Source organism: Aedes albopictus, chromosome 1 (assembly GCF_035046485.1).
Source record: "Aedes albopictus strain Foshan chromosome 1, AalbF5, whole genome shotgun sequence".
In the NCBI taxonomy this organism is placed as follows: domain Eukaryota; kingdom Metazoa; phylum Arthropoda; class Insecta; order Diptera; family Culicidae; genus Aedes; species Aedes albopictus.
Window position 1 is genome coordinate 24,841,752 of NC_085136.1, and position 14,387 is coordinate 24,856,138.

General features: G+C 32.6%; 2 protein-coding genes across 2 annotated transcripts; one reads left to right on the forward strand and one right to left on the reverse strand.

Annotated features, from left to right (window-relative positions):
• Window positions 1–5,123: 5,123 nt before the first annotated feature.
• Window positions 5,124–6,307, reverse strand: LOC109428364 (adenylate kinase isoenzyme 6 homolog). The gene is made up of 2 exons (XM_029856430.2): window positions 6,066–6,307; window positions 5,124–5,962 (listed from the first exon to the last, which is right to left on the reverse strand). Exons 1-2 carry the CDS (start codon window positions 6,091–6,093, stop codon window positions 5,463–5,465), a joined length of 528 nt encoding a protein of 175 aa, XP_029712290.2. The 5' UTR covers window positions 6,094–6,307; the 3' UTR covers window positions 5,124–5,462.
• Window positions 6,308–11,309: 5,002 nt separating this feature from the next.
• LOC109415224 (nucleoporin Nup43) lies at window positions 11,310–12,732 on the forward strand. The gene is made up of 2 exons (XM_019689112.3): window positions 11,310–12,171; window positions 12,232–12,732. Exons 1-2 carry the CDS (start codon window positions 11,467–11,469, stop codon window positions 12,649–12,651), a joined length of 1,125 nt encoding a protein of 374 aa, XP_019544657.1. The 5' UTR covers window positions 11,310–11,466; the 3' UTR covers window positions 12,652–12,732.
• The last annotated feature ends 1,655 nt before the right edge of the window (window positions 12,733–14,387 follow it).

Genomic DNA, 14,387 nt, shown 5'->3' on the forward strand with positions numbered 1-14,387 from the left:
ATACAACCTGCCGTTCAGGTGAGCTGTAGCAATAACTTGACCTTCCTTCCGCAGCACAGCTTGACGTCCATGGAACAGCACGGAAATTCCAGCACTCGCCAATCGCTTGACCGACATCAGATTGCCCCTCAAATCTGGGATGTACAGCACGTCGTTGATGTTGACCGGAATACCTTTGTTGCTGCATCCATTGATCACGCCCTTGGTCTTCGCAACGAGACTTTCCCCATCCTTTTCCACTTGAATGACGATCGGATTGGATAATCTTGATGACTGCGAGAACACCCTGATGTCGTTAACCAAATGGTCGCTTGATCCTGAGTCCAGCTTGAAAATTAACTTCTCACCTCGGCTCGGAATCTTCTCCTCACGGTTGACCATAAAACTTAAGGCTTTATTTCCCGCAGCAACGTTGGCTTCACTACCGCCCTTCTGGCGACAGTCTTTCTTCATGTGGCCCTTCCGATCGCATTTGTAGCACTTTCTGTTGAACCTTGTCTTGGGTTTCATCTTGCCCTTCTCGCTGGCGAACGCTGTCGATTTCTCCGTCATATCCTGCTGCCGGTCTCGCTGCTTCACTTCTTCTCCTAGGAGCCTTTGCTTCACGGTATCCAGCGTTAACTCGTCATCACCCAGATTTTCAAGCGCCGTGATCAACGGATCGAAAGTTTCCGAAAGGGTTCCGAACATCGTCACGATGAAGTCCGCTTCCGCCAGTACCGCGCCCGCCAGTTTGAGTTGCCGAATCAGGTCTTCGTACACCACCAAATGACTTCGCATGGAATCGCCTTCCTTCATTCTTAACCGTCCCAGCTGCTTCCACACTATGTTTTGCGTTACCAGAGACTTCTTGGCAAAGGAATTCTCCAGAGCTCGCCACATTTGCTTCTCTGTAGTCTTGTCCCGTAAGATCTCCAAACAGTCGTCACCCAGGAAACCGATCAACAGGGATTTCGCCTTCCTGTCCGCTTCATCGTGTTGGATTGTAGGTACATCCTTGGAGGTGCATCACACAGCTCAGTGAGGATAGCTAGGTATCAACTGGTAAAGTATGATGGAAATAAATTGTAAATAAGTTATACCTAGATTGAATAAAGGAGAGACACTGCGCTGGTAGCAATATCAGTCAGTGCCTGGGTTTGGAGAACAAACTCGCCTGTGTTTTTATTTCCAACAGGTTATGGGCCCAGGGACGCCCTGGCGGTGGTTCGGGAAGCGAGGAGACCAAGATGCGGTACCATCCAATATCCGATGAGGTATCAAGATGCGATGAGGCCTGTTGCTAATAGTCGTTGAGATATCGAGAGGCGGTGAGGATCTAGTATCTTGAGGGAACTGCGCTGGAACCAAGAGGTCGAGGTAGAGGGTGCTGGCTGATCGGGACGCTGGAGCTGGATGGCGGGAAGGTACTCGGATGAAGCTTGGAGCCAGGAGGAGCTTGGAAGCAAAGGTAGCTCGGTAGTGTCCGAGCTGAACTGGGGTATTCTGTGCGCCGAATCCTTGGTCGAGCCCATAACCTGTAGAGTAGTGGTGCTACTTGTCGGGAAAACTCCGGAGGGTTTGAAGAAAAAACGTCTGAGCTTGACGATAGCAAATTGACTTTCTGGCGTTCGATTTGAATAGGTCGTATGTTTGCTGTGATTCCTATGTTCATACGACCTATTCAAATCGAATGCCAGATTTATTTGGTATAATCAACTTAAGTAACTAGGGGGTTTCTAGGGTAGCGTTGCTACACAACTTACTAGTTGGCTACTTGATAACAAAATTGAAAAAGTTACATCGAGAACATACTGAGATATAAAGTTTTGAAAACGTGCTCAAAAATCTTATAAGTTTTTCTAAAAGTTCTATAACTTTCAGAAAACTTATTTGATCTCGCTCAAAATTTTACCAATGGAGCTTTAATATATGATTCATGATTGGTCAAAATTTCAGCATTTTTATTGACGAATAAAAAAGTTATGAATATTTGAATGAAAAATTATTTTAACCAAAAAAATGCTGTACGGACAATTGACTTCTTTAGTGGTGTTTAGATAATCCTATATTCTGAATCTACATGCCAAACTGAGCCGAAATCCAAATTTTCATGAATTTTGGAGCTCGGGAACCCATTTAAAAATAAATTTGAAGTTTGTATGGAAGCGATTTGTCGAATCACCCCTGGTCGCATTTTGTACTAGGCGGAGCTGTCAAGCAGTTGTCCAGCTGTTAAAAGGTGATTTCAAAAAATATCTTTGAAATTGATTTTAGGTATCACAATTAAGTTCTAAAAATCAGAAAAAATCATGGTGGCTCAGAAAAATATGCTCTTTCGTATAAAAATGAAAAATCAATACAATAGGGTCCTAAAATGAAAAATATTTCCCCGGTTTTGCTGCATAACACGAAAGAGCGTTGTGGCTCAGAGTGCCAAAAGGTTTTTAAGTCACAATCAAGGCTATCAATCTCGGATATATCTCGAGATTCTGGCTAGTTCTTCTACTCGTTCGAGAAGCTATTCCAGAATTGAGATTATCTAATCTTGTAGCGTTCGGATAATGTGACGCGTGAGTTCGAATAGTGAAATGACTCTTACCAAGTTTCAAGTGCAAAAATGCTACCTTTATTTTCTGAACAAGGGTTTTTATACAAAAATATCTTAATTCTAAGTTTACCTAAAAAATACCTGCGAGACCTTTTTCGTTCACATGCCTCGCACATGTTTCGCGTGTCCGCCTGCTTTGCCGCCAGCTTCAGGTAATCAGTTGTTATCTACTTTGTTAACGGCCGCGCCGTCGTCGCCGGTCAGACACAGTCACGTGTTATCACTGTTATCCTTTTTGTCTTGCAAATTACCTGAGGAGGTGTCTCGTGATCGGGATGATTGAAAAAGGGATGTTACTAATGAGAGAGGCGGTACAGGCTGATCCTTGTTTCCTACTTCTAATTTGAAGGGTCTGTTTTATTGCCGGTTTATTTTCCTTTTGTTTTTGTACTGCTAATTGATCGTATTGTATTTTTATAATAGCGTCGGCGACAAGCGTGCTTTTCTGATCTCAGTGGTAATTTTTCCGAACTTAAACAATAACAGAATAGTTAATAAACTTGAAAATAAAATAATGATGAGCAGGTATTGTTTGACATTCGAGGTCAACCTTGACGTAACGAAAGTGAAACGGTGGGTTGCAAAAGACACCACATTGGCTCACTTTTGACAATAAATGTTCCTGTTTGACCTACACGGTAAACAAAATTTACCCAAAATTTAGTGCTAAACAAGGAGTGTTGCAAAAATTATTAAAATTTTTGAAAATATATTTTATGGGCTTTACCTAATAGGAATACTTAAAAAATGAGTAAACATGTCGTTTTACTCAATGCTTGATCGAATTATGCAGAAATTGAGATAGGCCTTTAGGAGCCTATTTTCAAAATTTAAAAACCCAATTGTTTGCTACACTGTATATCATCGATGAAATTCACCGTGTTCTCACAATCTGCCAGGATCTGCTCGAGAATCTTCTGGAACATCTCAGGCGCACAAAGAGATACCGAAGACTAGACGCTTATATCGGAAAAGGCCGCGGTGGGTAATGAAAGTCGTCAGGTGCTTACTCTCATCGTCGAGTTGGAGTTGATGGAAGGCATTTTTAATACAAAAATCCAGCTCAATATAGTACTTCACTGATTGCGTCCTATTGCATCAGGGATTTATCCAGGGCTTCCTCCAGGAATTTTTTCTAGAATTCCTCCAGGAATTCCTCCTAAAATTAATCTAGAAATTTCTCCAGGGTTTCCTCCAGAAATTCCTCTAAGAATGTCACTATGGATTTCTCATAGAATTCCTCCAGGGATTCCACTAGGAATTTGTCCAGAAGTTCCTCAAGGGATTCCTCCAAGATTTCCTCTAGAGATTCCTCCATGAATTGCTTCAGGAATTCCTCCAGGATATCCTCCACGGATTTCTCCAAGAATTCCACCATGGATTCCTCCAGGGATTCTTTCGAAGATTCCTTCAGGAAATGATCGTTTCTCGATCACGAATTTATCTTCGTACGACAAAGTTCGCTTCCGCACGTAGCAGATTGGCCAGCAGATTGAAACTTTGTAAACAAACCCGTAGCGCCCCACCAAAGGCGGTGGCATCAAGAATTAACACTTTCTTCAGGGGGTTGGAATCTCTCAGCGGCGTTTGTCTGAGTCTATCAGCGAGATTTGTTTGAATATCAGCAATATTCGCCTGAGAGCGATTCGTCCGAGTCTCCCATCGAGATTCATCTGATTCTTACATGATGGGCTTCATCTGAATTTTCGAATGAGATTCGTTTGAATGTTTGAACGATAAACATTCTGCGGGAGGCGTCTGAATCTTTGGGAGACTCGTCTGAATCTCTCAGTAAAGTTCGTCTGAATCCCTCAGCGATCAGCGTCTGATTCTTTTATTGAGATTCATCAGAAACTTTCAGTGAAATTCGTTTGAATGAATCTCTAAGTGAAATTCGTTTGAATCTTTCAGCGACTTTCAGCAATATTTGTCTGACTCTCTCAGTGATATTTACGTGAATCTCTCAACGAGATTAGCTTGAATATATATTTTAAAAATATTCATCTGAATCTGTCCGCTAGACTCGTATGGATCTCTCGGCGAGATTCTTCTGAATCTCTCAGTGAGATTTTTGTGAATCTCTCGACGAGATTCAGCAGAATCTTTTAAAGAAATTCTTACAGCGTAAGTTTGTAAGATTTGCGCTATGCAATCTTCCTTGTAATGCTCCCTTTACTTTGCCACGCTACCGTATGGAGCAAGAAGTCACAAGTAGGAAAGCTGCTAAGACAGTGTTTGTGTTAAAAATCCTGGCCGGTCAAATGGATGCTCCCTATCTCATGGCGTGTCCCTGGGCCTGGATATAAATGCAGATGTTCGCTTCGTCATAGTGGCATATTTCGTCTTTCTTGCCGTTTTCATAACTACCTACGATGTTGAAGAGCCCATTCGCTCAATGATGAACGTTTCTGATGAGCATGTCTTAATTTTGACATCGGAAAGAACGTGAACAGTTTTAGAAACAGTATATACGATTCATGAGGACTAATTCTTGTTGTCAGTTAATTAAACTTAGAAATAAATATGCATCATGTTTTGTGTGTAGATTGTATCCTAATAATTTATTAATTTTCCATTTTTTTTTTTGTTTTATTAAAAAAGTAAATCAATAGCAGTCGCTTAACAATTTTGACAGGCCAAAACACGTCCATAAATACTTGCGCGCTCTTAAAGGGTAGGGTTAGTTTAAAGCAATCTTCGTAGGTATAATGCAGCGGGCGTTGTAACTCAATGCTCAAAAATATTCTGAACACAAATCCTTATTGAGAAAATATACGGCGTTTTTTTCCGTACGTTTTCCATATTTTTGGGATGCAAAACGGAGGGTTGAGGTTGGTAGCGCTGGTGCCGCGCGGGTATTTCCCCGCCCGCCTTACTGCTTCTTGCCCTCGTTGGCACTTCGCCAGTGTTCCAGCCAGTCTGAAATCAGCTTCACGTTGCCGTCCAGATCGGCCTCGGTGTCGCTCTGCAGCTCGACGATGATTTCGCTCCGGTAGGAATCTTTGGCTTCGTCCAACGGAATCTGGAAGATCTCGCACTCCATGTTGGATTTTACTTTCCGGTCGTTGTAGCCCCGGGCCTGCAGCCGCTCGTACAGCAGCGAAGTCGAGCACCGGACCACGTACACCGCTTGGAACCACCGTTCCGGGAAGAACTCCGAGCTGTGGTACTCCACTACGTTGCCACCTTCCTGCATGATCGGTTCCAGATGGTCCAGCAGTTTGTCCTCGTCCAGCACCGGACACTCGAATTCCTCGTCGTACTCCTCGACGAACCCATTCTGGTTGGCTATTTCCGACACGTTTTGCCACTTGAAGCCGAGCTTCTCGGCCACTCGCTTGCTCAGGTGCGTCTTACCGACGCCGGGGGTACCTAAAAATAAACTCTCGCCATCAAACTCCGTCCACACACCCATCATTGCACACTTTTTCGATGGAAACATGATATTCTCCATCGTGTATCATTTACTACATACCTGTCACAAGAATGTTCGGTTGTTTCATGCCGACGCAATTTGATGTTGCTTCTTGCACCACACAGAATCTGCGCGGAGTTTCGTTTCCGTTGGCTCCGGGGCAACGGACTAGATTCGCCTTGCTTTCTGCGTTTTCTGGAACCCGGAAAAGCGGAAAAAGGTTTCGTCGTCTGGGCACGCACGAGCTACGCGTTCGCGATGATGTTGATTTGATTCATAAATGACTGATCCCGCACACCCGTCCCAGCACGGAGGAAGTTAGGCGTTCGACAATGTTAGGCATTTGTTAGTTATGTTGCTCATCGAAAAATTTTCGAGAGCATAAATCATAACCCCGAATTTATGCTGAATGTTCGATTTTTTTCGCGCGTCATTGACAGTTGAGCAAATGGCAGTGGAAAAAAACTTTGTTAGTTGCGGCAGTTTAAAAATCGCGTTCGTCGGTCGAGAAAATGAGAAAAATTTGCGGTCTCAATTAGTTTAAACCCGTAGGAACCATTTCAGTCGTTCCGTCGTCCAACCAGTCAGTTCCTCGTCGCTGCTGCTGGCCAATTAGTTCGGTTCGTTCTCTTCGCACTGTCGCCGGAACCAGTCATCACCAAAACAGTGTCCGACTCCGTTAAGTTTGTCCTCATCGTGTCGGTGAGTCACTTATATTTTAATTTCATTTATTTCTAATTCAAATTTAATTTTAATGTAAAATTAATTTTAATTAAATTTTATTAAAATTTCGATGAAATTTTAATAAAATTTTAATTAAATTTCAATGAAATTTTAATAATATTCTTATTCAATTTAATCATAATTTGATTATAATTTAATATTAATTTAATTTTAATTTAATTTTAATTTAATTTTAATTTAATTTTAATTTAATATTAATTTAATTTTAATTTAATTTTAATTTAATTTTAATTTAATTTTAATTTAATTTTAATTTAATTTTAATTTAATTTTAATTTAATTTTAATTTAATTTTAATTTAATTTTAATTTAATTTTAATTTAATTTTAATTTAATTTTAATTTAATTTTAATTTAATTTTAATTTAATTTTAATTTAATTTTAATTTAATTTTAATTTAATTTTAATTTAATTTTAATTTAATTTTAATTTAATTTTAATTCAATTTTAATTTAATTTTAATTTAATTTTAATTTAATTTTAATTTAATTTTAATTTAATTTTAATTTAATTTTAATTTAATTTTAATTTAATTTTAATTTAATTTTAATTTAATTTTAATTTAATTTTAATTTAATTTTAATTTAATTTTAATTTAATTTTAATTTAATTTTAATTTAATTTTAATTTAATTTTAATTTAATTTTAATTTAATTTTAATTTAATTTTAATTTAATTTTAATTTAATTTTAATTTAATTTTAATTTAATTTTAATTTAATTTTAATTTAATTTTAATTTAATTTTAATTTAATTTTAATTTAATTTTAATTTATTTTTAATTTAATTTTAATTTAATTTTAATTTAATTTTAATTTAATTTTAATTTAATTTTAATTTAATTTTAATTTAATTTTAATTTAATTTTAATTTAATTTTAATTTAATTTTAATTTAATTTTAATTTAATTTTAATTTAATTTTAATTTAATTTTAATTTAATTTTAATTTAATTTTAATTTAATTTTAATTTAATTTTAATTTTAATTTTAATTTTAATTTAATTTTAATTTAATTTTAATTTAATTTTAATTTAATTTTAATTTAATTTTAATTTAATTTTAATTTAATTTTAATTTAATTTTAATTTAATTTTAATTTAATTTTAATTTAATTTTAATTTAATTTTAATTTAATTTTAATTTAATTTTATTTTAGTTTAATTTGTTTGAAATTAAAGTATAAAAACAATTAAAATGAAAATTAAAATTAAAATTAAAATTAAAATTAAAATTAAAATTAAAATTAAAATTAAAATTAAAATTAAAATTAAAATTAAAATTAAAATTAAAATTAAAATTAAAATTAAAATTAAAATTAAAATTAAAATTAAAATTAAAATTAAAATTAAAATTAAAATTAAAATTAAAATTAAAATTAAAATTAAAATTAAAATTAAAATTAAAATTAAAATTAAAATTAAAATTAAAATTAAAATTAAAATTAAAATTAAAATTAAAATTAAAATTAAAATTAAAATTAAAATTAAAATTAAAATTAAAATTAAAATTAAAATTAAAATTAAAATTAAAATTAAAATTAAAATTAAAATTAAAATTAAAATTAAAATTAAAATTAAAATTAAAATTAAAATTAAAATTAAAATTAAAATTAAAATTAAAATTAAAATTAAAATTAAAATTAAAATTAAAATTAAAATTAAAATTAAAATTAAAATTAAAATTAAAATTAAAATTAAAATTAAAATTAAAATTAAAATTAAAATTAAAATTAAAATTAAAATTAAAATTAAAATTAAAATTAAAATTAAAATTAAAATTAAAATTAAAATTAAAATTAAAATTAAAATTAAAATTAAAATTAAAATTAAAATTAAAATTAAAATTAAAATTAAAATTAAAATTAAAATTAAAATTAAAATTAAAATTAAAATTAAAATTAAATTTAAAATTAAAATTAAAATTAAAATTAAAATTAAAATTAAAATTAAAATTAAAATTAAAATTAAAATTAAAATTAAAATTAAAATTAAAATTAAAATTAAAATTAAAATTAAAATTAAAATTAAAATTAAAATTAAAATTAAAATTAAAATTAAAATTAAAATTAAAATTAAAATTAAAATTAAAATTAAAATTAAAATTAAAATTAAAATTAAAATTAAAATTAAAATTAAAATTAAAATTAAAATTAAAATTAAAATTAAAATTAAAATTAAAATTAAAATTAAAATTAAAATTAAAATTAAAATTAAAATTAAAATTAAAATTAAAATTAAAATTAAAATTAAAATTAAAATTAAAATTAAAATTAAAATTAAAATTAAAATTAAAATTAAAATTAAAATTAAAATTAAAATTAAAATTAAAATTAAAATTAAAATTAAAATTAAAATTAAAATTAAAATTAAAATTAAAATTAAAATTAAAATTAAAATTAAAATTAAAATTAAAATTAAAATTAAAATTAAAATTAAAATTAAAATTAAAATTAAAATTAAAATTAAAATTAAAATTAAAATTAAAATTAAAATTAAAATTAAAATTAAAATTAAAATTAAAATTAAAATTAAAATTAAAATTAAAATTAAAATTAAAATTAAAATTAAAATTAAAATTAAAATTAAAATTAAAATTAAAATTAAAATTAAAATTAAAATTAAAATTAAAATTAAAATTAAAATTAAAATTAAAATTAAAATTAAAATTAAAATTAAAATTAAAATTAAAATTAAAATTAAAATTAAAATTAAAATTAAAATTAAAATTAAAATTAAAATTAAAATTAAAATTAAAATTAAAATTAAAATTAAAATTAAAATTAAAATTAAAATTAAAATTAAAATTAAAATTAAAATTAAAATTAAAATTAAAATTAAAATTAAAATTAAAATTAAAATTAAAATTAAAATTAAAATTAAAATTAAAATTAAATTTAAAATTAAAATTAAAATTAAAATTAAAATTAAATTTAAAATTAAAATTAAAATTAAAATTAAATTTAAAATTAAAATTAAAATTAAAATTAAAATTAAAATTAAAATTGAAATTAAAATTTAAATTTAGATTTAAAATAAAATTAAAATTAAAATTAAAATTAAAATTAAAATTAAAATTAAAATTAAAATTAAAATTAAAATTAAAATTAAAATTAAAATTAAATTTAAAATTAAAATTAAAATTAAAATTAAAATTAAAATTAAAATTAAAATTAAAATTAAAATTAAATTTAAATTTAAAATTAAAATTAAAATTAAAATTAAAATTAAAATTAAATTTAAAATTAAAATTAAAATTAAATTTAAAATTAAAATTAAAATTAAAATTAAAATTGAAATTAAAATTAAAATTTAAATTTAAAATAAAATTAAAATTAAAATTAAAATTAAAATTAAAATTAAAATTAAAATTAAAATTAAAATTAAAATTAAAATTAAAATTAAAATTAAAATTAAAATTAAAATTAAAATTAAAATTAAAATTAAAATTAAAATTAAAATTAAAATTAAAATTAAAATTAAAATTAAATTTAAAATTAAATTTAAAATTAAAATTAAAAATAAAATTAAAATTGAAATTGAAATTGAAATTGAAATTAAAATTAAAATTAAAATTAAAATTAAAATAAATTGAAGTAAAATTTAAAAAAATTAAAACAGGCTCCGATTTTTTTTATTGAATATGTTTCGTCCAGCTTTCATTCGAGGCAGAAGTGCGGTTGTAGTATTGAACGCCGATAAAAGTTCACTACTACAATCACACTTCTTGCTCGGATGACAGCTGGAATGAAAACAAGCAGCATAAAATCTATGCCTAACATTTGCCTAACAGCCCATACTAAAACATGTCTAACGTTAGTCTAATGTTAGACTAACAAACATGTTTCGAATTTGCAACATGTCTAACAAAAGTGTGTCATATCTGTCTAATTTTAGACTAACATTAGGCAAAAGTGAGACAAAAAGTTAGCCTAACATGCTGGCCAGTTAGTCTAACATTAGGCTAATGTTAGGCTAACCCTCCGTACTGGGGTAGAACGGGATGACGGGAACGGTAAAGTGTGTGGGATCATCCATAGAATGCGTAACGCAGGAATTTGCGGTTAAATCTCCTGGGAATAGTCCATTTTACGAGCCGATTTTATGAATTAATTTTGACAGGAGGTAGCGTCCAATAACCCGTGAAAACCAATATCATCATCAACATTGTTGTCACTCGTAAAATGGCTCATTCAATTTCGACTTATCTACAAATTTCGCGAACCTCATAGCGGTGTTGATATAAAATATTCGTAAACTTATCGATTTGGATCATGTTAAAGCCAAAAAATCTTTGGAAAACGCTCATTATAAACTGAACCCGGAAATCATCAACGGAGCATCGTTTATGGGTGACCTCAAAAGTTTTGTTGTTCTATGATGACGCGATATCGCCAATGACGAATCGATGATAGGTGAGATAGAGATGAGAAAGGAAATTTTGACATATGGAAATATTTCAACTCATTTTGAAATTTGAGTGATTATCTGGCATCACTGATTGGTACATTTGCGAACGTGTTCCATACTGCTATTCGTAATCTTCTATCAGAATCAAAACAAGAATGACAGAACGAAACGCGCATTCTCTCGCATCCCTCGCATCGCATCGCGCCGGTTTCAGCGATATAAATTTTGTGAAAATTCTCGTTGATTTTGTATCATTTTTTGTGATTATCCCGTTCCTAGTTGTGTAAAAGTTAACGCCACCCACGATCGAAATGGTTCCCGAAACCACCAAAGTCAACAGCACCTTCATTTCGGAGAAGGTGTCCCGCATCCGTTGGATCCCGGAGCAGTACGACGAATCCAGCTCGTTCATCACCGGCAGCTGGGATCTGGCCGTGAACAACCTGAAGGTGTGGAAACTGGTGCGGAATGATTACGCGGACGACGAGAACGAATTCGTGCCCAAGTGTACGGCCGAGGTGTGCTTCACCGGTGACATCAGCGGGCTGGAGTTTGTCGACGAGCGCTCGGTGGTTCTGTCCAGCACCGAAGGATTCGTCAGTTTGATCGGCTTGGACAGGGAAAAGGACGAGGACAACCTGCAGGAGCGGCATCGGTTCGACGGTTTGCACAAATTCGACACGTTCAGCAGCTTGAATGCGGCACCTTGCACGGGACTGTCGGTTCATGACACGGATGTGGCCACGGTCGGGGAGGATGGTCGATTGAATGTGGTGTCCACCGTGGGGCTGAAAGTGCTGAGGAGTATCGCCAGCGCGGACAGTTGCACCATCAGCTGTGTGGCGTTTCTGAACCCGAAGGAAGTGCTGACCGGAAACCGGCTGGGCATCATCAAGTGCTTCGATATTCGGGCTGAGGGACAGAAAGCGGTTGGCAGCTTTGCGGTTTCCTGCGAGGACGAAAAGCGTTCCAACTGCGTGACCTGTATTGCCTATCATCCCACGCAAAGGCATATTGTAAGTTCGAATTGCATCCCCAAAACCTAACTGCATTTAACGCCTCCTCTCCCATTTCAGATCCTAGCCGGCAGCGAGGAAGGCTCCATAACCGTGTGGGACCTTCGTCAGCCTCAGTTCCCAGCGTCGTACCTGAAAGCCCACGATCACGCCATCAGCGAACTGGCGTTCCACCGAACGCAACCCTCGCGTCTCTTTTCCGCCTCCGAAGGTGGGGAACTGTGGCAGTGGAATCAGAACACCCTTCCTACGGGTGCTTCGGCGACCGGTGGACTGCTGGGTGGTACGGCGACGCATGGTGGTGAGTCGACCGACACCAACAATCCGTGGTTGAATGGGGAAAGAGCCAAGAGTAAGATTAGCGTGACTTCTCTGCTGAGTGGCATCCGGAAGGCGGTCAATTCGTTCGATTCCTGTCGATCAAAGGTGATTTGTGGGGGAGATAATGAAGCGATTTATTTGTTGGAAAATGTAAACTAATTAGGGGTGGGTAAAATCGGTTGCCAAACAGTGTTTGGGAATATATTCTATTCTGAATGATTATTAAGCTTCCTAAAATGATTTAGCTAGTGCTTTTCACTACATTCGAATTCCATGTAGTTACTTTCATTTTCTCGGGTTCCAGTTCATGCGCCAAGCATTCATTCACAGCATAAGTTCATTCCACCTTCCGTGCTGCCAACTACACAGAAAAATTCAACCCCGCGAAAGTTTGAAACATTTATTTATACACACAAACAGACATAACACACGCAGCGAAAAAAAAACTAGCGAAATTCATCGAAATACTTTATGAAAATTTGCTATAACTAATTCTTATGGATGACATAAGAATACCTTATGAAAATTGATCGTGCTTGCTATGACAAATTTCATAAGATAGACTTATGAAAAGAACAAAAAAATCTTAAAATGATGCAGACTGGATTCGATCCATGAACGTCGGGATCACTGAGCCCGTGTTTTATCCACACGGCTACCGACGCTTAAGAATACCATGTTGCTAAACATGAATAAAAGCCAAGCTGTGAGACGATTTTACGTCATAGAGTGACCTTATGAAATTCATTCGAATCATGAATTATTTAAAGGCCGTTTCATAAGTTGGGCCTCATGGAAATCTTAAGGTTATTTGGCTGAGTGCACTGGTAAAATTCTCATCGATCATGCTTTTAACGAGCATTTCAAATTTGCGTAGTTGTAACCTTTACAACCAGAGGCGCGCGCATAGTTTTTCTTTGTGTTTGATGTTTTATACTAGCGCCTTCTGCTGACGAATTGCACAACGCAGTGTTTCGTTATGGGCCTTAACTGAAGTTGAAGGAAGCATTGTCAAACAACCACCAGTTCGCCAGCTTCATCGAATGATTGTTGTATAGCCGTGAACACCAGACAGGATATAGATGTGTTGCAGTATCGATTCTCGGACGTGAGACCAGTAACCCAAGTTAAGTTAATTGGAATGAAGCAAAGCGAGTATTCCGTTACACCGTGCGAGCACCATATTATAGACACCTGCCTATTCTGAACAGTCGGCTAACGCAAAATAGATTTTCCTTTTATGAAGCATATATTGAATCGAGAGTTGAGGTGTTAATTTTATTGAGCCCCTCTATTATCCAATCGTTACAAAACATATCGTTTTTGATTGAACTTATCTTATGAAGCATTATCTCTAGCAACAAGAACTTCCATTTATTTTAGTGTTTGTTGTGAGATTCCCTTAATCGTTCAGAATATGGGTACCGCACGGTACCTAAAAGCATAGAGAACAGACGTCCAAGCTCGTGAAGTGCGTTTGTGTAAACCATTGCAACTGTTGTTTTGAAATAACTGGGAATGTAGCCATAACGCGGCGCTGTCACATTTCGAATCGGGGTGCAAATTTGCCGTTGTTTTACCTTTTAAAGCTAGTATCGCCAGATGTGCACCCTAGTTTTATATTTTGTTGGTAAATTAGTGTAATAATAATATGCTTAATGCTATTTGAGCAAATACAGTCCAGTCTCTGGATTGTAAAATTCAAAGGTGCGCTTGTGAAATATTTCTTAAAGCTAAGTTTCCAGATCCCAAGTATAGCGCTCAAGTAAAATTCCTCCTTTTTCCGCAAGTAATTTTGACAACTGATCTATATGGGGAGAAATGTCACTTTTCCTTACGGAACAAGAGGAATGACATATCCTTTTCTAAAGCCTAGTTTCGAGTTCAAAAGAAAT